Source organism: Medicago truncatula, chromosome 4 (assembly GCF_003473485.1).
Source record: "Medicago truncatula cultivar Jemalong A17 chromosome 4, MtrunA17r5.0-ANR, whole genome shotgun sequence".
NCBI lineage: Eukaryota > Viridiplantae > Streptophyta > Magnoliopsida > Fabales > Fabaceae > Medicago > Medicago truncatula.
In genome coordinates, this window is record NC_053045.1 from 60869427 (window position 1) to 60888088 (window position 18662).

The 18662-nt window shown below is 31.3% G+C and overlaps 3 protein-coding genes across 3 annotated transcripts; 1 reads left to right on the forward strand and 2 right to left on the reverse strand.

Annotated features, from left to right (window-relative positions):
* Positions 1 to 1294: 1294 nt before the first annotated feature.
* LOC11424699 (plant intracellular Ras-group-related LRR protein 6) lies at positions 1295 to 4728 on the reverse strand. The gene is made up of 3 exons (XM_003609979.4): positions 4302 to 4728; positions 3879 to 4048; positions 1295 to 2174 (listed from the first exon to the last, which is right to left on the reverse strand). The coding sequence occupies exons 1-3, from the start codon at positions 4485 to 4487 to the stop codon at positions 1499 to 1501; spliced, it is 1032 nt and encodes a 343-aa protein (XP_003610027.1). The 5' UTR covers positions 4488 to 4728; the 3' UTR covers positions 1295 to 1498.
* A 4037-nt stretch (positions 4729 to 8765) lies between these two features.
* On the forward strand, positions 8766 to 13507 carry LOC11421939 (choline monooxygenase, chloroplastic). Its single transcript, XM_003609980.4, has 10 exons — positions 8766 to 9165; positions 10059 to 10104; positions 10345 to 10480; positions 10719 to 10793; positions 10886 to 11089; positions 11404 to 11499; positions 11780 to 11901; positions 12036 to 12129; positions 12814 to 12864; positions 12953 to 13507. Exons 1-10 carry the CDS (start codon positions 8892 to 8894, stop codon positions 13088 to 13090), a joined length of 1236 nt encoding a protein of 411 aa, XP_003610028.2. The 5' UTR covers positions 8766 to 8891; the 3' UTR covers positions 13091 to 13507.
* A 1301-nt stretch (positions 13508 to 14808) lies between these two features.
* Positions 14809 to 15630, reverse strand: LOC11424700 (agamous-like MADS-box protein AGL62). Its single transcript, XM_003609981.4, has one exon. It carries the CDS (start codon positions 15598 to 15600, stop codon positions 15040 to 15042), a length of 561 nt encoding a protein of 186 aa, XP_003610029.2. The 5' UTR covers positions 15601 to 15630; the 3' UTR covers positions 14809 to 15039.
* Positions 15631 to 18662: the final 3032 nt, after the last annotated feature.

Here is an 18662-nt window from a genome sequence, read left to right on the forward strand (position 1 = left end):
TCTTCTTATTATGCAAAAGCAATGCCAAACCAATTGAACACATCATTATCAACAATACAATCAACATTCTCTTAAACCCGATAGAATTTTAAAATAAGAGGATATTTTGATTCAGTGTATGCAAGTATTCATTTTCAACCATAAAAGAAATGACAGTTCAATTCATAATATTGAATTTTAAAATGGACAAATAGTAAAAAAAAATGACTGATCAGCATAAACATAATCAATGTTCAAAACCAATCCCAAGGAGCATGAGTCATGACTATTGTAGCACAAGTGAAAGGGCGTCAGAGAAAATCATGAATTAGAAAAATTTATTGTTGAGGGAAAAGAGAGGAATGAAGAAGAAAGATGAGATATTAGGAAAGGAAAAATTTGTAGAGAAAGAAGAGGAAAAAAATAAATAGAGGGTAAACGAGAACAAGGTAGAGATTGTTAGTTATAGATTTCATTATTGTCTTTTTCACCAAAATTCACTTGGAGAGAAATGGAGACCACTTTACCTATGTCTCAAATTCATTGAATTCCTCTTGAACAAAATAAAGAAGAAGATATATGCCACCTTGACAATTGATGTTAAAGAAACACTTATTGTGAGAAAAATTCTTGATGCTATTTTTCTAGAGAAATAGCATTTTCCTATTGTGAGACAGCCACATTTTCTATCTATTTCCCTTTTATTTCTACAATTCTTTATGTCACTATTATTGTATGATCGTATGGTTTTCATGTGTTTTGTAAGTGTTTGCAATTTTCCTTGTCTCTGCAAAATAAGAATCTCAATTTTGAAATCGCTAAACGAAGCAAATTTTGTCCACATGTAATGGTTTTCATAACATTATATACTATCCATTTTTAGACCAAGTGTTGCAAGTTAGCCTGCAGGAAAGTTTTCCAACCCTAAAAATCCTTTACATACCAAAAAGTGCATGGATTGTGGACAGTCCATTCTTCTATAGGGGGATGGGGTGCCATTATCAGTGATTATTTATACATTCTATCTAAAAAAGCAAAAGACTCCAAGTTTTTCCTATGTCACCATTTGGTGGTGACGGATTTTAGGCCACAAAACAGCAGGGCCACATAGATATACTATGCCATAATTTTCAACAAGACAAAGGCATGAAGTTACTGTCAAGAAAAGGCATGAAGCTTATTTACAGCAGAGCCAAAGCATGATAATTATACCAATATCTAATCATAGATTCTATCAACCTTTCCACCAAAAAATATTCTTTCAATCCATGAAGTGAAATGTGATTCCAAAATTTCAAAAACCACAACCTTAGTATAAAAAGAAACCCATAACCACATTTTTTTTCTTGTTAACAAAATAACTAAAGTTCAGTCCTTAGGGGATATCTGATAAAATTGGAACAATGCAGAGAAAATAGCTAAAGTTCAACCTAGCCAATCCCAAAAAAAGAAAAGAAAAAGAAAAGTGCATGCAACCCGGCTAATGAAACAAGTACATTAGGAAACATATAAATTTTCCTCAGTTGCTGAAGTAATTACGAGGGGAGAAGAGGCGACGAGGTGAAAACATCCCCATATGACGGGGAGAAGCAAGTCCATCGATTGAACGATTATACTCGGGGAGGATGAAAGCCTCATGTTCTTCACGAGCTCCACTTCTAACATTGAATGTTCCATACTTGACCAACCTTCCAACCCAAGACTTCTTCTTTGTTGGGCTTTGATGACCAGCATTCATCTTGTTGCACAAGTACTCCTTCACTATATGCAATCCCCTCTCTACGACTTCTGGTGGTGGTGAAGTGAGAGGGTTCCCTTCCACACTCAACTTTTGAAGCTTGTTAAGACAACCAATGGAATCAGGCAAGGACCTGATCTTATTGTAGCTAACATCAAGTTCAGTGAGGGACAAGAGAAGTCCTACTGAGTATGGAATAGAAGTCAAATACTGAAAGTTCTGACTCACATTTAGGATTTCAAGGTTGATGAGATTCTCAAGATCCTCCGGAAGAGACCTAAGACAGTTCAGTCTTGCGTCTAAAACCTTTAGAGATGTGAGGTGAGATGTGGAGCGTGGAAGGAAGATCAGCTTGTTAGAGTTGACTGATAATTTTTTTAGGTTTATTAGCTCATACCCTATTGTGTCTGGTAGTTGGCTCAACTTGTTGAAATTTAGATTCAAATCTTCTAAGGCTCTGTGGAGTCAAATTTCATGGAATACACATGTTAATTAAAATCATAATAATTTTAAAACTAAAATTATTCGTGGAGTCTAGAAATTATTATTATTTTTGGTAGAAAGGAGAGTCTCAAGTTCTTAAAATATAAATAATTTTGAAACAAAATCAAAATTAAAAAAATGTAAAGAAAAGACAGGTGGGAGTCTCACTTTCTATTTTTTTTAGCTTAAGTAGACTTCTAGTTTTCCTATTATTCTCAATTTTCTAAATTTTCAATTTTGATCTTCTAATTTTTCAAAATATACAATTTTGATCTTTTCGCCAATTTTCACAACCAATATTTTACTTAGGTGGCCGTTAAGTGCAAGCATGGCAAAGACAAGTGTTTGTTTACTTACATGTCATATCTACGTGTTCTTGCCATGTTAATATTTAAAACCCACCTCGTAATTTTCGTTAAATTAATGTTGGATGACAAAATTGACAAAGGATCAAAATTGCATAATAGAATCAAAGTTACATATTTAAAATATGGGACAAAATCTTGAATGAAAAAAAATAGTGGAATCAAAAGTGTATTTAATTCGATGACGAGTCGCAGAATCAAAGTTATACTCCATTTGTGCCCTAGTATAAGAACCCCTTACAATTTTCATCGATATTGAGACATATGGTTGAGGCAAACAAATTTTTATTTTATTGCAAATTATATTTATAGGGTGACAACTAGGGTACCATGGAAGAATGGTGGGTAATTTACCTCAACCAATACGCATTAGTCACATAAGCACATTTTTAAGTGGTATTCATGAACTATCTTGACCCCACCAACAAATTGCTCATTTTCATTGGTTGGTGGGATACCTCTATAAAAAAAAAAAAAAAAAAAAAAAAAAGTCAAAGGTTACTAGTATGATCATATGACATAAGACAAAATGGAGCCTACAAAATTATTATTACTCCTTCACCCCTATCATTCAATTTCATTTCAATATTTGCTTAAAAAAAAAAAAATCATTTCAATATAAATTAATAAAAGTATACATATGGAACACATGTATTGAATGAAATTTTAATATATCTGACAATGAATATGCTTCTTACGAGAATATCCCATCTTTCTTGTTACGTCACCATACAAATAAGAATTTAATTTGTGTACATTTTCTTGACAGTTACACGATCAGTATAAAAACAGGTTTAATACATCATTATTAATATGAAATTGACACGTCTTGTGATCAATAAAAAGGAAAAACAGGTTTAGATTGTAATTATTTGAAAACTAAATCCAAAGTACTTACCTTAAAAAAAAAAAAAATCCAAAGTACTTTAATAACCAAATATGTTTACAAACAGACCGGTATAAGATTTTTCTTTTGCTCTTAAAAAACAGACCAGTTAATTTTGATCAAGAACTATATCTTTAAAATCTTGTCACCAAAGAGAAAAAAGAAAACTTTAAAATCATTCCCACGTCATACAAATAAACCTATTTAATATTTTTTTATGACTTGTTAAGCTTTCGAATCTGATCATGATGTGGGATTTACTGATTTTATAGTCATATCATAGTGTCACCAAAAACAAAAATAGAGAACATTAAAATGGATGCTGAAACTGTGTTGCTTACAAGCTAGAGGTGATGACAGTGCAAATATAACAATTTAATTTTAACACTAAAATAAAAGAGAAAAGGTGAATATATTATTACATAACCTGCAATTCTCAATTGTTTTGGGAAGGGTATGAATGAGGTTGCCGGAGACATTCAAAAGCTTGAGCCTAGAGAGGCAACCAATGGAGTTTGGGAGAGACCTAAGCTGGTTTGAGTGCACGTCCAACACTACCATGTTCAGCAGTCTTGCTGTTAACGACTCCGGAATATTCTGTCACAGAGAGAGAATATTACTCCAAAATATATATATTATGTACGCAAACAAATTGTTAGTGGTTTTGCATGTATTTTATTCTGGGAAAAGTAGCTTTAACAACTTATATAGACATGATTAAATTCAAATATATAGTGTATAATAATCCAATGAATGTGATAGATTGAATTTATACAACGGAAATGCACAACAATTAGATTACTCATATTTTAAGGGAAACAAAATAAAGAAGAGTATATATATAAATCACCTGAAGATTGTTGTTGGAGAGATCCAACTTACAAATGGTAGCTAAATTAAGAGAAGGATTGGGAAGAGACTCCAATGACATGCCACTCAAATCAACTATTTCAAGCCTCTCTTCCTCTTCTATCGAATTGTTATATTTGTTCCTCACCGGTGTCTGCTGTAACCGTTGCTGCTGTTCGTACATCATTTTATATTGCTAGGTAATGTATTGTATTGTATAGTATATGATATGATATTATATGATTGCTACCTTTTTTCTTTCACTCAATGTGAAGCTTGCTTGATTGATATAATAGAAATTAGAAGCAAAGGAGATTGATGATGATGATCAGAAAGAAATTAGGGGATGGATCGATGGATGAGAGAAAAGAAAGAGAGTTTGTTTAGTTTTATAGAGACAAAGTGAAAGAAGTGTACGGATGAGAGAAGTGGAAGGGCCACTTGTTGTGTTGTGTATGTGATGTGTCATACAAAGTACAAGAACCGTATACTTTGGGGTTGCGTGCCCATGTTCACCGCTTAATATTTTGATTAAGTCAACACTAACAATAATTTCATTCCCAACAAACATATTACTATATGTTTTTCTAAATAATTTAATCGACAATGTTACACACTTTTTTTCGTGAAGAAATAATTATGATTTTTGTCGTGGTTTAAAAATTAAAAATAACCCACTTTTTATTTTTTAAAATTATTGTTTTATTATTTTATTCGGGAAACATATATATAACACAAGATATGTTCTGTCCAAACAAAAGTTATACAAAGATATAGTTATCTTGATTAGGTTGACTTAAAAAATCCTCTTGCTATAATCATCATTCCCGGCTACCTTTAAATCACGGGCAGCTTATGCTGCTATAGGGTCAAGATGTTTGGATATTTCGTGATAATATGAATCAAATCCAACTTGATATATTCTTTTATTCTCTACGTATATAATAATATCATTTGCTGAGTTATTCAACTTGACAAAAAAATAAAACGAATAGCAATTTAAAATTCACTGTTTACACGCGGTACACATATATTTTTGCGGTCTTATCAAAAGTGATCGTCCCACTCCAAACAAAGTTTAACGACTCTTCTTGAAATTATATAGTATACTTTTAAGATCATGTGTTTATCTAAGGAATTAATTTTTTAAGTTACTTTCATAATAAGGATTAATGTTAAGTTGCATTTCACCCAAAAAAAAAAAAAAAAGGTCAAGTTGTGTCTCGGTAGTGCCTTAATTTTTATTTTTTTAAAGGAGGACAACGCCTTAATTTCAAAATCCTCTCTTTGCATAATATGGGTATATTAACAAAACCAAAAGTGCCTTCTCAGCACAAGGTGTACTAAGAAGACTTGTCCAACATTAAAATCTGTCAAACAAAATAAAACAAAACAAAGGTCAGCCAATACCCAAGCAATGCAACGGGTCCGACCACCATCTCCAACTACCAAACACAAAAGTGGCATTATTAGCTTTCAGCCACCAATAGAAATGTGATGTTCGATTTCTAATCTAGTTGCGATATTCAACTAATTCTTATTAAAAGATCTAGTTTCAATTAATTATAAATTCAATCGATGATTTGAAGGTTAACGTTACATATCCAGACACACAAGTATTCTTGTTACTTTGTTTTATTATATATATTTTTTTTGTCAAGTAGCCTAGTGGCTAGAGCTCACACAATTTAATTGTGGAGAAGTGAAGTGTCCGGGGTTCGAACCCCGGCTCCTGCATATAATATGCAATATTTGGCCGATTCAAAAAAAATATCCCTATCAACTGAGCTAAACTCATGAGATACTTTGTTTTATTATATTATTTATGAGTATTTTGTCGTTGTATGTTATTAATTTTAATGCTCTCAAGCTTGTTCCCAAATTCAATTTTGTATTTTTAACAATGTTGAAAGTGTACCCAATTTATTCGTTTTTATAAAAAAAATTATGTAAACTTTAAAAAAAAAAAAAAAAAAAAAGGGATTTTGATAATTAAATAATATTTCGATCTTCGAAGTCTTCTAAGAAAATAATAGATATTTGTAATTAATTATTCCCGGCCGTAATATAGATGAAAAGGACAACCTTAACTAATTAGGAGGGTCTTGTCCTCATTTTTTCTTCTAGGTAATAGTCTTGTCATGATCATCTCGAATTCTCTCCTTTTTTTTAAAAAGGGTCTCTAATTCTCTATGTTTCCCAATATATTGATATTTTTATTGAAATGTTTTAAGTTATTTTCAGATTGTGAAAAAAATTTAAAAGGGTTATGTAGATGATCTTATTGTTAAAAACTCAAAATGCATTGGCTCTATTTATAATTTTTATAAGATGTAGAATCTAATAAATTTTTAATGGTGAGATCATTCACATACCGCTTTAAAAAAATATATTTACAATTGAGAAGATCCAATTCAATAATAACTTAAAGCATTTGAATATAAATATGTTTTTTTTTTGGTTACATTTGAATATAAATATGTGAAAGGTGTAACATAACTCAAATGACAATAACAAAGAAAAAATATTAAATAAAAAAAAAATTGTCAAAAAAAAAATTTGTTGTTAAAAAAAAAACTAGGATATATAAACACTCTTGTTAATAAATAAATTGATCTATTGTCTAATAAATTTAACTCGAAATTTGATTTTAAAATTTAGAATTTTCTGCACTCATAAAATTTAACTCAAAATTTGATGTTACAATTTAGAATTTTCTACACTCCTAAGTAAGGTCCCCCACTTAGATATATATATACGTTTTTCAAATCACAACTGAATATTTCACTTTGAAGAAATTTAATATTGTTTAAAATTATCCTTCCTCCGTTTCAAAATGAGTGTCACTTTAGTTAAAAAAAATTGTTTTAAAATGAATGTCACTTTACATTTCCAATACAACTTTAATTTTTTTTCTTCCAACTTTACCCTCCCCAACTTTTCTCTCACACAATTTTCAATGCAACTTTAATTTTGTCTTTTCCTTATAAAGTAAGGGCAGTTTAGTAAAAGTGTTATATCCAATGATTATTTCATTCCATTTTTTAATCTATGTGTCAAAGCCTAAAACGTCACTCATTTTAAAACGAGGGAGTAAAAGAATAGAAGATAGATAGTGCAAGACAATCAATTTTATCAGTAAAGTGGTTCCTTCACTTCTTTACTTTCTTGCTTGCAAGTTTTGTAGACCATAATATTGTTTCTTGAAGTGCGAGACAAGTAGAGTGATGTCTATATATAAACTTTATTTCTTTGTTATAAGATGCACCAATAAAAAACACTTTAAGTTTGTATATTACCTTTTTATTCTTTTATCTAATACCCTTGTCTTAGATTGTTGTGAGATGTAGCTAGGTACTTGCATTTGATGGAATGGCTGTATTGGGGCTGGTGGGGGGGTTTGAGAGTAGTCAATATGTTGTAAAAAATTTGCAATCGTATTATTCTCGGGTAGTCAATAGATAACAATCGTCGTGGTTTTTTTCAATGTTATGTTTATGTGTTGTGATTTTGTTCTTTTATTTTCTCTATGCTAGTTTTTTTTCCAACAATTGGTATCAAAACTTTTGGTTTGGGGTAGGAATACTTAATATGGTTTGTGATTGCGGTCTGATCTTCCGCATCATAAAGAAGTGTGGTATTATAAAAGTGTTGCAATCATAAGTTCTACCGTGAAGTTTAGGCTTAGAGAAAATTGATGGAAGCATCAATTTTGCCTTTTGGAATTTTTGACATGTGGAAATTCTTGGAGGGGTTTTAGTTTCGAGGGAAGTGTACTCATTATGGTGGAGTATGATAGTTCTTTTCAACTATGATTGTCAATTAAGACAATGTTAATTTTTTGAGTGATTATATTTTTTATGTTGGAATATGATAGTTTTTTTTTTTATCTGCAATTGTTTGTGACCACAATGGAAGCGAATGTATCATTTTTAATCAAGGTAAAGATTGTTGGTGTTGGGTGAAGATTAGAGATGACAATGAACTGAACCAACTTAATAATAATTCGAAATTTGATTCGATAATTAACTCGTTGAATTTAATTCATGAACCAAATGAGTTGAATTGAGCTGAAAATTAAGTTCGTTAAATAAATAAGTTGAACTTAAATTGTATATAGTTTGACTGCGTTGTTTCATGGGTTGACTCGATAGTGTGTATTGAAATTTGAAAGTGGAAGAGCATCTTGGATGAATGCTAAAACAAGGCCGTGAAAAATCAAACTTTTAACCATAGACACGCATATTATTTACCCTTTGTCAAGTCATATATAATCTGTTTTCTTATGAATAGTCGTATTATTTTCACACTAAAATATATTTAGTTCTTTGATGGATCAATTTTATAAGTGGTCCATTGTAGTTTGGTAATTTTAATATTTATAGTTACGACAAGATTTGATTGATTTCACTTAAATACAAGCTGCAAATTTAAGTAATTGATATTGATATTAAAATTGTGATGTGCATAGTAATTTCTCTTCTCTAAGATAAATACAATGCAAAAGAAAAGTTAAAAATTGGATAACCAAAATTTGGAACCAAACCGCAGAGTTCATAGAAAGACACGACCAACAAGAATTCGTGTGCAAATGGCGATGAACATGCAAGTAACACCTTTCAATATCCCAAACCTCCAAAAGAGACAGCCTCAGAACCTTAATTTTCCAAACAAACATTCATCAAAACCCATTTGTTGTTCTCTTAGCAGTTCAGACATGGTTGTATCTCAGAAACTTGCACAACAGTTCAATCCAAATATTCCTATAGAGAAAGCTGTTACACCTCCATCATCATGGTATATTGATCCCTCTTTCTTCCACCTTGAGCTCGATCGTGTCTTCTATAGAGGCTGGCAAGCTGTTGGTCAGTTTTATTCTTCTTAAAGTTTCTATTCATTAATTACTTTCATTGGTTTAGAAGATTAAATTATTCATTTTATCAATAAAGACGATAGTTTATAATATGAATATGAGGCCTGGATTGGATAAACAGCTTAATTAAGTGTTTATAGCATAAAACCTTATCATAAGCTATATCTATAACAAAACAAAAAAGTCAAATTACTTTCATATAAGTTGTTTTCATAAGCTATCATGAAGAACATATGGAACTAAGCTAAAAATAACAGATATAGGCATGTTATAATCTCTCTCAAACAGTCTCACAAGTGAAACAACAAACTTATGTCCATATGTTTCTTGTCTGTGGGGATACCTATGGAGGAAAGAAAGATGATAGCTGATACTGATATATGAATTTAAGGCCTGGATTGGATAAACTACTTAATCAAGCTCTTATAATGATAATGTGAGTTCTTATCATATAAGTTATGCGTAAGCTATTTCTGTAACAAAAGATAAAATAAAGTCAAATTACTTTCATATAAGTTATATGTTGTTTTCGTAAGCTATCTTGAAGAGCTTATGGAAATAAGCTAAAATAACATATGGACATGTCATAAGCTCTCCCTAACAGTCTCACAAGCGGTTATGCAAGTAGATAAGGTCATATAAACCAATTGAAACAGGCTATGAATGTATATGACATGGGTGCATATGGTAATTCATTACTTAACTTTTGATTCATTATACTTAATCTGTATCCAGTGGTTTGTGTCAAGTCCATTGCTAAGTACTATTCTGCTTTTATTCATACTAAATTCTGATGTCATCGCTATGATAGATCTGATTAACTAAACTAAATTTGTCTTATGAGAATTTTCTTGACGGTCAAAAGTTCTCAATTTCGTTTATCAGGATCGATGGAGCAGATAAAGAATCCTGGTGAATTTTTCACTGGAAGGTGGATTTTTTGTTTATTTAATATAATATATGATCCACATATTTGTCTTCAATACAAATACATTGGTTCTTGTTCTTGTTGTATTTACATATGTTGTTTAACATTGTTGTCTAATTGCAGCTCCATTTGGTTCTTGGAAGGGGAGAAGGATATGTAGGAGTGACATATTAAGCTGTGTACACTATTTACTTTCTTTTCTTCCAAATTTCTGAGAACCACATGGAGGATTAAATATTGCAGACTAGGAGATGTGGAATTTGTGGTATGTCGTGATGACAGTGGGAACGTCAGGGCCTTCTACAATGTTTGTCGGCATCATGCCTCCATTCTTGCTTCTGGAAGTGGACAAAAGTCCTGCTTTGTCTGCCCATACCACGTGAGTTTAATTACATCCTTAAATATGTATACATGCATTATTTTGATTCTCTTTTTCTGTGGATACACTCCTTTTCTTTGTTATGATCCTTGTGAGGTTGAAGAGACAATTGTCAAGCTTTCCTTCATGGATAATGGCTGTTACCATGATCTGTTCTTTTATTATTTTTGGTTTCCAGCTATTTTCACTTGCTTCTTGTTTTGGAAACTTCAATGCAAAAAGACGATTATTTCTGCAGGGTTGGACATATGGATTAAATGGAAATCTTCTTAAGGCAACTAGGATATCAGGAATGCGAGATTTCAACGTAAATGTATGCAGTTCTGTTCTATAGTAAGTTACTTATACAATATACAACTCACATAAGGAAAAAGGTTGGCTGATTTCTCTTACCATGAAGGGTAGGATTTTGGTCTTATACCAATCAAAGTAGCGACCTGGGGGCCTTTTGTCCTTCTCAATTTTGGAAAGGAGAAGGAAGAAGTTGATAATCATAATGTAGCAGAGGAATGGCTTGGTAGCTGTACAGAATTACTTAGCACCAATGGAGTTGATTCTTCGTTAAGTTATGTATGTAGACGTGAATACACCATTGAGTGCAATTGGAAGGCATGACCTCTTATCTTATCTTAAATTTAATCTTTTTCCTAGAGAGTTTATTTATTACTTTGCCACTCCGGCACACTTTCGTTTTCTATATGATTATGTGAATGAAAAATTTACCAGGTTTATGAAACTTTACCCTCCCTTTTGTTGTTGAGCCTGCTTTTTCCCTCACTAGTGGCCATCTTCTGTAAGAAAATTAAAACAACATGTTTTAATTATCATACACATTGTTATTTATGTAATTATTATGATTATTTTTCTTTATATGATTCATGGAAGTGCTTAGGTTTTGGTGGTTTTGGGTCTTCTTTTTGTAGGTATTCTGTGATAACTACTTAGATGGTGGCTATCATGTGCCATATGCGCATAAAGACCTAGCATCTGGTCTTAATCTTGACTCCTATTCTACCAAAGTATGCTTTTTTTACTGCTTCTCTTTTATATAATCTCTTCAGCTCACCTTCTACTTTACTGTATAGTGTATATCATGACAATTTGAATCTTGTAATATGTATACTTCCATCCTTTCCTGCTCCAATCAGGAGAAAAAAGTTTCTGTCTCTCTTCCCATTTCATTTTATTTGCTACAATAAGTTTACAACAAAGAAATCTTCTGGAACTGGATTTTGAAATGCCGTTTGATTTGTTACCGGGGAGTGTTTATGTACTAAGGGATTGTTATGATTGAAACAGTTGTTTGAAAGGGTTAGCATCCAAAGTTGTGAAGGCGGTTCAGAGAAAAGCAAAGAGAATAATGATCGACTTGGAAGAAAAGCCATATATGCTTTCATTTACCCAAACTTCATGATCAATAGGTTCTTTCTTTTTTATCTCGAAACTTGATTGTTCATTTTTTCAGTCATGTTCTTTCTAATAATTCTGTATCTTCCCCTAGTTGCTTTGCAAATCAACATGCTTTTATAAATTCGGGTGCTTGCTGGTCTGATAGGTATGGACCTTGGATGGACACCAATCTTGTACTCCCACTAGGACCCAGCAAATGTCAAGTAGTTTTTGACTACTATCTTGAACCCTCACTACAGGTAATATCTAGTTATTTAAACACATGTCTAATATTGATACCAATGATTCAGACTGTATTGAAGATTAAAACTAAAATGTACTTAAGAATAGGGTACACCATTTCGGTATTGGCATTATCCTTAGGATATTAACATCTGTTTGGTTTTCTTGTAAATCTTCTTGTTTTGACTATTGGCTGAAAATTTAGTTTGCCGACATATGTATTAAATTAAATCATTGACATTTGACAAACTATTACAATCAACCTTGTGCTGGTATTTTTGTACCAGCTACATGTGGAGGGATTATTTTTGGAAGAAACTTTAGAGGCTGCGTTGGTTGTTGATGACTAGGGTATGAAATTTTCATAAATGCAAAGTTCAGTGCTTTGCTTTCGTGTTTTGAATGACTCCATGAAAATACGAAAAAACCACTCAATTTTTTACTTCGATAGAAGATAGTGAAACCTCAAGTTTGCATTAAGTAGAGCAATGCCCGAGCAATGCCTTAATTAGTATATTGAATTTTCTGAAATCAAACTTAAATTAGTGACTCGATAGTTCCTCATACGATTGAACCCCTTTTTTTTTGTTAGTTTATGAGTTCACTTCACGAGTTTTGAAAATAAATACTTATGAGAACAATTATTCATTTAAGTCCATTCAAAAACCTCAATGCCTGCTGCCTTCTCTTTGACTGAGCAGGGTGACAGAGATTTCATCGAGAAAAGTTTACAAGATAGTGAGAAAGTGCAGGTACAAACATTAGTTTAGCAAACTTTATTAGAAATTTTCCTTAAGTTGCAACATACCTTTTGTAATGCATTTGGTTATTCATGAGCAGATAGAAGATATTGTGCTGTCTGAAGGTGTCCAAAAGGGCCTCCAATCCCCAGCGTATTCTGTGGGAAGATATGCTCCGAAAGTAGAGCAGGCCATGCACCATTTTCATTGTCTTCTGTATGAAAACCTGACAACTTAAATCCTGTTGCTCATTATGGATGATAAATTGTCGCAGCAACCAATAAAATCTGCGCCCCATACCGGCAATGAGCATCTGTCTAAATTTGAAATTGATGCATAGTATATGCTACTATTCTACCAGACGATTTTATTTCAATCAAACATAATAAAGTTTACCAGAAGATTGACTTTATCTTCTGTTGAAAATGATAGTTATTTGGAAATCTGCTTCTGTAAATTTGCTGCTCCAGTATTGATTCTGGTCATAGGAACGGGGTGGGTTGCCACATTCTCAGAAATTTCTCAATCTCCTAAGAATTGCTGGTCTATTTTTGAGTAACCAAAACCAGCTGCTAGGACTTGGTAAATAAACCTACCCAATAATTATCATGCCAATAATATCTGTTCTCTTGAAAGAAATCATTTTATTTTCTTATTTCGTGTTTATGCCAACACGACACTGACACATGTGGTTACATTCAATCACTTTCAATAATTTTAAACTATCATTGTGTCTACGTATAGATGCCAATATCATGTCCAGTGAATCACTGCAGAATGATCTGCTACTAGTTTGATTTGCATGTCAATATGTATAAATAAAAACATCTGATTAGAAGCAAAAGAATGCCCCTGCAATATTCCAAACTTATAATTAAGAAATGAATACTCTTCTATGAAACACGGTCTCTGACACAAACACTAGACAAATCCGACTTTCCTACAGTCATAGGATCTCACATTCATGCAGTCAGGACCACAATTTTCAAACATTAAATTCAGTAGCCATAATCATGCAATAAGCAGCAAATTAAAAATTGTCATAATTTAATCTGCAAAACAACTATATGCTAGATTGTTATCCATTTTATATGTTAGGAAATCTTTAAGAATGCTTGATAGGTAAAATCATAACATTATGAGTTGAGTTAACAAACCAAATCACAAGCATTTGCAAAGTTAGTGAAGGATTAGAAATAAGCATCAGCGAAAACATGCAAAAGGCTGGCTGAACACCAAGCTTCCATTATAAGTAGAGTTAAAACAACATATCTAAGAATAAAGTTCATGCATTATTAGAGATAAGGATCAGAAGTATTATAAGAGGTTTCTCCTTTCTTTATCCATGAATTAAAGTCAATCTCAAAAGCAAAATAGGAGATCAAGTTTGCATCAAATATGAATTCTATTTTCAATGACTAAGGCATAAGGCTCTCAACAAGATGATCATCTGGTGTAATTATTAGCAGCAAACACTTTAAAACTACAACAGGAAAGTTCAATATGTTTGTCCCTTCTGATAAGTACAGAATCAAGCTTCTGCACAAAATTAGTTCAACCTTTCCCACCCAAATGCAGACTATGAAATTCAATAACCATATGTTAAACAAATATAAATGATTCCTATGCATGAAAAATAACGGTTATCATAGAGGTTCTATTGTTCTAATCTAATTAAGAAACTAATAAACACCAACTGTTCTAACTAACATATTGGGGAATTAGAGGTAAAATTAGAACCTGAGTTGCACTTGTAACCAACTGTTACTCCACCGACTACAATCAAATAAATACCAGTATCGCATAAGTAAACAAAATCGATGAATACCATATGTCATTTGGAGACGTCGTGTAGAATCAATTCCAAATATACATATCTTAATCCTCAGAAATAATTTTATAGGAAAAGATCATGATGTCACTATTAAAAAAAAAAATTCAAATAAGCATATGGTGTGAGAAAAAGATCCAAATTAAATTACCATTAAACAAAATCTCAACTGCAGTATAAAAAGTGCAGATTAAAACAAAAGAACCCTAACAAAGAATGAAAACGAAATTACTGAAAAAAAAATAACAAAATCTCAACTGCAGTAAAAAAAGTGCAGAATGAAAGAACCCTAACTAAAAAGTGAATACGAAATTACTGAAAGAAAAATTTCTTCGTCGATAGCTAATAATTCTATTCTACGGCATGGCACTTTGCTTCATGACAAGTTCATCAGCCCTTTCAACAAGCTTCCTCCTTAACTCATAAATGGATATCATAAATTGTTCAAGTTGATCACTACTCATATCATCAATTGAATCATTCCACCTCATATCATCAATTGAATCATTCCACCAATCACCACCCTTGTTGAAAATCTTAGCCAAATTTTGAACATCTTCTAGTTTCTTCTTTTCCATCTCCAACATCTTTTGTGCCTCCACATATTGTCTATTGTAATCTTGGTAGGTCAGAAAATTTTCTGCTACCTTTGAATCCTCAAACTCAGTGGTTCCTTTGATGTAGCTGTTGAGGACAGAGTATGTGTCGGGTTGGCCAAAACAAAATAGTTTGTCACCAGGAGAAAACACAATGATGGCTGCATGAACATCACATAAGACACAAAGTTCGCTTGCTTTTCTGAATAAACCTTGTCTTCTTTTTGAGAAAGTCACTTGTTTCTGTGATTCTTTCTCAACCTTCTTGATCTCAATCTTCTTGCGTCCCATGTTCTTCTTTCTTTGGTTAACCATATCCATGGTGAAATATTAGATTGCATTGTGAAACATGAAAGAGATTTATTATTTATTTATAGGGAAAGAACCGTGTGACATAAATTATTTCTAAATCAAATAATTTTTCATTCTTACATATTGACAAAATTTATATATTCCATTAACACGTTTTTTGTGTACAAAACAATTTCGGAATCAAATCTTGACAGGAGATTTCTTTTTCTTTTATATACTATCACATTAATAATTTGATTCACTTATATTATACCAATACGTAAAGGAAATGCAATATATGTCTTTAGGCTGGTTGAAAGCCAATAAGGTTGTTTTTAGGTTTGGTTCTGAGATGTGGTGCTCAAGTCTCTTACAATGTTTGGGCATCACTTAATGGTTTGTTTGGTTGTTTGTATGACTCTTTATTTATAGAGTAGTTCTTTTGGCACACCTTGTGCTAGAAGAGTTGCTTTTGGTGATTAATATAATTTCATTTTTGATTGTTCAAAAAAAAAAAAAAATGCAATATTTTTTTGAGTTTAATGGTGATGGATTTATGATTCAAAATAACTTTGCACATACAACCAAACAAAACATTTAGAATTATCACGTCAATTAATAATGTTTTTAATTTACATGGCAATATCGTCAACCTACAACCATTAAACTGTTTTTTTTTTTTTGTTGAATTTTTTACTATTAAGTTATTCTCTTAAACAATTTTTTCTTTTAAGATCTAAAACAATATATAAAGATAATTCAAGATTTTTTTTAAATATATTTTTCATTATACATCTATACATATAATTTTAATCAAAATCAAAGTTGTTTATAATTTACACATTTTATAACATAATAAAAGAAACTAACAGATGAGCACGAAGTACTCGTCTAAACACTAGTTATATATGAAGAAAAAAAATAACTTGACTCACTATTAGTTGACACCGAGTGACAAACTTAGCATAGTTGATGCTTTTTTTGTGTGGTGTCTGGGATTCGAACCCCAGACCTTAAATGTATTATGCATTATTTTTATCAATTGAGTTAAACTCACGTAAACTTAGCATAGTTGATGCTTTAATAGTTTGTATAGAATACAAAATTTACAAATTCAACTATTGAATTAAAAAGTCTTTTATTAAATAGATCAAATATATGAACCGGGGTTTTGCCGTGTTCTATTATGTATATAGTGGAGTGTGAATTGAAAACGTGGAAGTCTCATATTGGATATATTACACATATTTATAATGTTTATATAGTAGGGTGTACCTCGAAGGGGTTCATAGTTATGTAAACGAAGTAAGCACTAGCGGAAAATTATATATTGATTTATTTTAGCAAAAAAAAATTATTGATATATTTTATTATTTGGAAATAATTATTTAATCATTACTAGAAAGTGCTTTCTTAGTCCCCAAGTTTTGCTTAAATATTTTGGAACGCAATCTCAAATATTTTTGTGGAATGCAATCTATAATATTTCAGTACTTGATCTGAAATATATTTTGGTACTAAATATAAAATACTTTTGTACTCAATATGACATATTTTGGTACTCAATTTGATATATTTTTCTACTAGATCTAATACGTGAATTACTTATTTTCAAAATTTCTCGCGTATTAGTTGTCAATTTTCTCTATAAATAGAGAGCTCACATAGTTCATTCCACACATCAAAAATTATTCTGAAACTTCAAATTCTTTTTTTCTATGTCCCCTTTTCGGCTTGTGTTGACAGATCTTTCTTATTTCATCTCCTTTTTATGTCCTTTCAGAATTAAGAACTCTTAAGACTAGATATTCCGAAATTAAGAGTGTTGACAGATCTTTCTTATTTCATCTCCTTTTTATGTCCTTTCAGAATTAAGAACTCTTAAGACTAGTCTCTTTTTCGGTATAATATTCATTCGAAATAAAGAATGATCTCAAGCACCTCTTAAGAGCATAGTCCCTTCGATATTGTGTCCCTTCTACACTCACGAATAAAGTATAAATATTCCTTCTTATATTCCTCTATTTTCTTTCAATTTTTTTAATTATGTCATTAATAAATGATCATTTTGTAAAATCACTCATAATTTTTGTTTCTCATACAAAATTAATTATATTTTGTAATATTTGTGGAAGTGGCAAAGTGTCGTATAATAAAAACGGATGGAGTATGTTTTAAAGTATTATAATAACATTAAAATGTCCCGTGAGCATAGCTCGGTTGGTAGGACAATGCATTATTATATGCAAAGGCCGCATTTATTCACCTTATAAGGTGAATTCTAGCTACTAGGCTACCTGACAAAAAAAAAAACATTAAAATAATTTATCTAAGCCCGCCAAAACCATGATCTAATACATTTTTTTATTTCTCTTATATTAACAGGATTTTGTATTACGAAGAAAAATAAAACATCCAAAAAAACAAAAAAACATTATAAGTGACTTAATTGAAATAACTTTTAAATATTTTTCTAAATTCATTCTCTACCTGGTTTAGATGAGCCAAATCTGAACTAAGAGCAATTGTGTATATGAAATACAGCTTAGAATGTGCAATATCGAATTTATATATGCATCCTAAGGACTTAATATTAACAAAAAGATCAAGACTTTAGCTTTCGTCAACATCAGTGACCAAAGAGGAAACTTCTTCGAAATTTTGACGCAGTCGGAGCGTAAGCTAGCAAGCACTATACCTAGGTTAAAAAAAGAACAAGTTCGCAAGTGACAAACTTGTAAATAAATAATAAAAGTTGTCTCTTAGACTATAACTGTTAAACTTAAATATGGAAATAATAAAACCCTAATGGATCGAAAATAACAAACTGAAAATAAAACAAACAAATAATAAAATTAGGTTGAAATAATAAAATACTAATAAAATTACTAAGAAACCCTAATTTTAAGAATAATATTAGCCTTTCCCTAAAAAAAAATAAAAAATATTAGCCTATTATTCTGTCCCCATATATTCGTTTTGTTTTTATGTATGTAGATGATAATTTTCTACTTTGCACTCTTGCATAAATGCAAAAACAATTTGTATTAATGATAGGACATTTATTTAGGTATGAACACGTTAGCTAACAT